We start from the raw sequence: 6000 nt of genomic DNA, 5'->3' as shown, positions 1-6000 counted from the left end.
CCAAAGATGATACACCCTCTTTTTTTCCCTTAGTTCTATTAAAAGTTCATTAACCATCCAGGCTGGCTGTCTGCCCCGGCAGCTCATCTTCCGGCACATTGGCACAGCCTGTCCCTGCACCTTCAACAATTCTTCCTTGAAGTAGGTCCAGCTCTCCTGGACCCCTTTGTTTTTAAGGGCTTTATCCCAAGGAACCCTCTGAATTAGTTCCTTGAGTAGCCTGAAGTCCGCCCTCCGGAAATCCAGAGTGGAGGTCTTCTTGCTACCCCTCTTAGCTTGACCAAATAATGAGAATTCAATTATCTCATGGTCACTGGCCCCTAAGCACCCTCCGACCACCACATCACCCTGTTGGTGAAGAGGAGGTCAAGCATAGCCTTGGCCCTGGTAGGCTCACGCAGCACCTGGGATAAGAAGCTGTCCTCCATGCATTCTAAGAACTTCCTAGATTGCCTCTTCTCTGATATGTTAAGATCCCAGCAGATATCAGGCAAGTTGAAGTCGCCCATGAGAACAAGGTCAGGCGATCTTGAGACAGCCTTAAGCTGCCTATAGAATGCTTCATCAACATCTTCCTCCTGGTTGGGTGGTCTATAACAGACTCCAACCAGGATGTCAGCCCTGTTGGCCTTCCCTCTAATTCTTACCCACAAGCACTCAACCTGATGGTCCCTGATCTCCAGCTCAATGGCATCTAGTGCCTTCCTGATTTAAAGGGCCACCCCTCCACCCCTTCTTCCTTGCCTGTCTCTCCTGAAGAGCCTGTAGCCATCAATTGCAATGCTCCAGTCATGGTACCACAATACCATCTTAGTTCAGCCTGCTCTATATATTGCTACTAACTATTTGTATGAGTGTAGAATATATAAGCTGTGGCTAATGAACAGTTAGTACATTTCCTAAAATGTCAGGCTTAACAGGCCCCCAGGGCAAGCCAAGGAGAGAAACAGATACAGCCCCAGCACCTGATGGCCTACCAAAATATCTCCCTTGGAGCTTCCTCCACACAAGAGCCTTTGCTTGGCTTACTCTTGAGCAACTCTTGCCTTTCCCATATCTACTGTGGTAGTTGCCTCTATATTTAAATATTTCAATTAATTACCAGTTTCTCAAGGTCAGGAACTATTTTACCTTACTCAAATAGTTTATTTAAAAAAATATATATAATATTCTCCAATCCAGAAAAGGATAGAACTTCCCACAGTGTAACATTTATTTATATATATATATATATATATATATAAAATATTTATGCATTCAGTGAATGGAAACAGTTTTACTGTATACATTTTTAATGTTGTACTCTATGCAAATCTGCATTACCTAAAAAACATACCGTACTTTTGTAAATCAAAACAAGTGTGGTGGGGGGGAAATACTCTAGCTGTGTGCTGGGTTATAATAGCTAACAGAAATTATATGAAAGTTTTAGTTTTGAATTTGAGAACTCACAAACAATATTCTCCTTTGCGAGTGCATAAATAGAAGACTGAATACATTCTGGCTCTGTTAAGCTGAACTGTAGTAGAGATTAAGAAATGTAAATATATTTATTAATTTTCAGTATTTCAGTGTTTCCAAGTTCACCTTTCATGGCAGTTTTAAATAAATCATGGTCCTATCCTTCCAAACGTTTCAACACTCTTAAAAAAAACAAACAAACCCCAAACAAATATTTTAAAGTGAAATGTCCTCCTTCATTGAAGTATTAGATCATATTTTAAATTACTGCACTCCCACACAATATTATATATATATATTAAAAAAAAAAAAAATTATATATATATATATAAAGAGACCAAATAGGAGACTACATTTTTTACTGTCATTATGTTTAACATCACATACTGTAGTTGCATAAAACATGCATCTTCTGGGATAGTTATGAACACACCATGAATGAGCCCACAGAAATTACATTCTTTGTACAACTCCCAAGTTTACAAAAAAAAAAGGGAAAAAAAAAAAAGTCAGATTAAGTGCGTCTGAGGCCCTTTATTCCCAGCTGTCAGTTCTCAAAACACAATACTAAAATATTTATCTATGCCTACAGCTATGTGCTAGAGAACCAGATTTAAAAATTTAAAATACATCTACAATATGTTTTATTTTTCCTAAATTTTCTGACAGTCCTTGGATATTGTGTTGTGAAATGTAAAAACAGTCACAGATTCTTTTATTTTTTTTTCTCTCTCTTTTTTTTTTCTTTTTTTTCCCCAGAAATAAAAAACACATCTAGAAGAGTATGTAAAAACAAGGCAAAATGAAGTTTTATAGCACTTAATGAGGGTTAATGTTAGTCAATAACTAATATTTAGGTTTGTAAAAAGGGCTGGATGAGCAGTTACAAGTACAAGCAAATGGTCTAGTAATTCCAATGGTATCAGACATTGTTTATGTAACCAACACTTCTCCACCCTTAAAACCAGTCAATATACATTCAAAATAGGCTGACATTGATATACTTACTAGGTGTAAAAATAGTGCACTATTTTTTCTGCCACAAAGCAAAATTGAATCCTAAGAGCTGGTAAACCTTCTTTTTCCTTAAATAGAAAATGGGGAAAAAAACATGAAAGAAAAATTAAATTAAGGCAATTAAACAGGTAAAACAGGACTGCCCATGATCATGTAGCTGAAACTAGTATATACTTCAAAAATTATACTAGCTGCTGAACACTGACATGCAGCTTTTGATAGACGTGTATGAATGACATAAACTTCAATGTTATGGCTTTATACAAGTGCATAGTTGCAACTGCAATAAGTAACGGTATCTGATTAATAAGCATAAAAAAATAAAGTGGAAAGATTTTTAAAACCCTCTTGCAGTATTATAGTACAATATATATACACAGTATAATGGTCACTTCTTACAGATGCAGTCTATATCACTATGGTGGAGCTTTTTCCTGTTCTTCATGCAGACATGCTGGTGGCATCTTTATGAAAGCTGAAAAGTCAGTTTCTTCCATTTTGATATTCATTCCTCTTGATCCTTTTATGAAACGTAGTGTATGTGTCTTGCCAAGTAAGCTTTTGTGGAACAGAGTTGAAAAGGTTACCTAACACATCCTTTTACTGTTTACCAACCATTCCTCATTTGATCAGTCACTCAGGAGAATACGGGGAAACCCTCAGAGATTAGTAATTTATATTGCAGCAAAAATGTAAACCTCTGATATATATAGCACAATCTCTCAGGAAAATATATATTTTTAATATATTTTGGGATATGTTTCAGTCTTGCTGTAATGGGAAGAAAAATCATCACCTTGATTTGTGTTTGCATTCACGGAAATCAGTTAGCTGAAAAAGAAGCAGGAAGTTTGGTCAGAAAATGCAATGAACGTTAATGTGACAAAAATACACTTCCTCAAAGTCTTCATTTAAGATGGGCTCATCAGCATACTTGGGAGAAATATAATTTGTCTGCATTTAACAACACTGTTACTTAAGCACAGTATATCCTTCCTCGTTACAATCCCAAATCAATTAAATGCCCTTTTAATATATGAGGGTAATGTGCACAATGTAAGAGACTAGTGATTTGTAAGCTTTTAACATGTAAAGATGCAGTATATTTAATTGAAATAATGCTTGCTACCGTAAACACTAAGCTAGTTAAATTCTACAAGAGCTGGTGTCACAGCTGAGGTACAGCCCTGATGCTGCTGTCATTGCCTGTCCTGATAAAACTGAGATACTCTTTACTGTTTAAAATAATTCTTAGGAATTGAACATTTGGGTTTTGGGGCTTTTTTCTGTGTAAACAGAACACTGCATCAGCTTGTAAAATGGTTAAACACTGAGAACTATAATATAGTTACCATTAGTTCCAGTACATTCACACTGCATAATTAAATAAGCCATGAGACAAAATTAGGTCAATAAAACAGCTGGATCCTTTAGAAAACTAAAGCAGTCAAGGAAACTGCATCACAGAAGCTGCAAAGCCCATTTGTTTACGTAGTTTTAAAATGCATGGTTAGGTACCCAAAAAGCACAACACTGCAAAGGAAAGCCAAGTCAAATTCACTTCATAACACATGTAAAAAAGCAAAATGCAGAACTCCAGTGATTTCATGTCTGCTAGCCATGGACTAGTCAGTTTATGTTAAAAGCTTAACAATGAAAAGGATTTGTAAATACTAATTCTATTTCAGCTAAACATCCAGCTGCCATGATCTCCCTTTTAGCCTTCAAAAATTATCTGCAGAGGCCAACAGTGATGGCACTACAAATGAACTACTCTGAACAGCAGATTTATTTTTTTTGTTTTGGCAGGCAGACATGAATTAAAAAAAATAATAATAATCTAAAATTAGAAAATAAACGGACTGATAGAGACAACAACTTCATTTTAATGAAAATGACTCCTCTAAGTTTTCATCAACATCACCAACAGAATCTCATTTTTACAGTTTAAAATATCAAAATGAGATCTTGTGTTTTCTCTGCTTTGAGAAACAAAATCCAACATAGCATGCTGAAATCAAAGGCAAACAAATCCATTCCTCTCTATGTAGATTTACCCCTTATACTTCTTCAGAAATCAAAAACATTGTCATCATCGTCATCATTATCATCACCATCAATATCATCAACATCATCAAATGACCAATCCCAGTCCTTAAATGCCAGATCAAGTAATCTGCAACAGGAGGGTTTGCTGTTTAACGTGTGTCATGCTTTTATAAGAGACTTCAAAGTTCCGTATTTTATTGCTAAATCTTTTGAAGTAAAGAGTGGGTTACAGCAGGTGGGTTACTTCCTTCACCTACCATACAATATGTAGATTCAGTTGTAAGCCAGGAATACTGTATTCATTGGAAATTTATCTCACAAATCATTCTGCAACACTTACCATACTGACGTCTCCCAAAACCCCCACATTTCAGTAGAAAAGACCAACATATGCATTTCATAAAATTATCTGCTTTCTGTTTTGTTGCTGTTCTCGTTGACTGAGATGCAGTTTTATGCTCTCCTACTCTCCTTTTCCCAGACAGTAACACAAGGCTAATAAAATTTCCAATAAAATCAATTAATGTTGACTGCTGAACAGAACATGAAATAAAATAGCATCACCTGAATTTACAAATACAGTGGGATGATACCACACAGTAATTCTGTAGCTCACCGTTTAAAGCTAAACAATGCCAAAAAAGAGGATATTGCAACTTGTTCCCTAGGCCTCACTGCCTGCGTTCCTTCTATGGTCACTATAGAACAAAGCAAGCGAGGGAAACAATGTCAGCAATGAGTCATTTTACCAATTTTAGTCACTTATTTTACTAATTTTAGTCACTTATTTTGGGAATCATTGTCTGGAAGCATTAATCTCTTTCTGTTGTTATTGAAGGATCGTAGCCAAGTATCTTAAGTACAAACTTCTCAACTGCTATAGCTACAAGAAATGAAATGCAGTGTCATCTCTCCAGTGAGCTCAATGGATCTTAAATCAGGATTATATGTCAACCATAGGAGGCAGGGAGAGAAAACCTTTCCCGAGCAGAACGTTCATTGTTTTTTAACTAAAACATGCTACAATGTTTAATATCACTAATCACATACTTTAAACAAAATGGGCTTCCAGGATTTTTTAGGGTTTCAGGTTTTCAAGTTTTTACACTTTAAATTGTGATCAATCCCTGAAAATGCTCAGTATTAATTTATATCACAAATTACAGCTATTGTAATTCCTAAAACACTTAAAGAATGTATGAGGCATTAAAATATGTATTTTCAATTTGGAATCATCCTTTTGCCATAATCAGCTGAATGGATAAGCATACATAAAAAAAATGGTTTGCCCTTTTTAAAATCATCATGAAGAATGAGCAAGAGCCATGAAAACCTTGTAGGAAAAAGAATCACTGTGCAAAATTCCTAGCAGGGACATGTACAGGACCATGCAGGTTGGAAGGAACCTCAGGAGGTCTCCAGCCCAACCTGTTCAAAGTGGGGTTAGCTCTAAGTCCACCTCAGGCTACTCAA

At 36.0% G+C, this 6000-nt stretch overlaps 1 protein-coding gene across 4 annotated transcripts in view; it reads right to left on the bottom strand.

Moving 5' to 3' along the window:
• Positions 1 to 1225: 1225 nt before the first annotated feature.
• ROCK2 (Rho associated coiled-coil containing protein kinase 2) overlaps positions 1226 to 6000 on the bottom strand; it is a 168688-nt gene continuing 163913 nt past the window's right edge. For 3 of the 4 annotated variants that reach the window (XM_068143023.1, XM_068143024.1, XM_068143026.1), the window contains 2 exons: positions 4536 to 4654; positions 1226 to 3309 (listed from right to left, as the gene is read on the bottom strand). In XM_068143023.1, coding sequence (XP_067999124.1) covers positions 4549 to 4654 — 106 coding nt within the window. In that variant the 3' untranslated portion in view covers positions 1226 to 3309; positions 4536 to 4548. The remainder of the gene's footprint in view (positions 3310 to 4535; positions 4655 to 6000) is intronic. The other variant, XM_068143025.1, reaches the window with a different exon arrangement.

This window comes from Melanerpes formicivorus, unplaced genomic scaffold (assembly GCF_026170545.1).
Source record: "Melanerpes formicivorus ecotype bairdi unplaced genomic scaffold, bMelFor1.0.p_v2 SCAF_9, whole genome shotgun sequence".
In the NCBI taxonomy this organism is placed as follows: Eukaryota; Metazoa; Chordata; class Aves; order Piciformes; family Picidae; genus Melanerpes; species Melanerpes formicivorus.
This window is presented reverse-complemented; position numbering and strand designations above follow the sequence as displayed.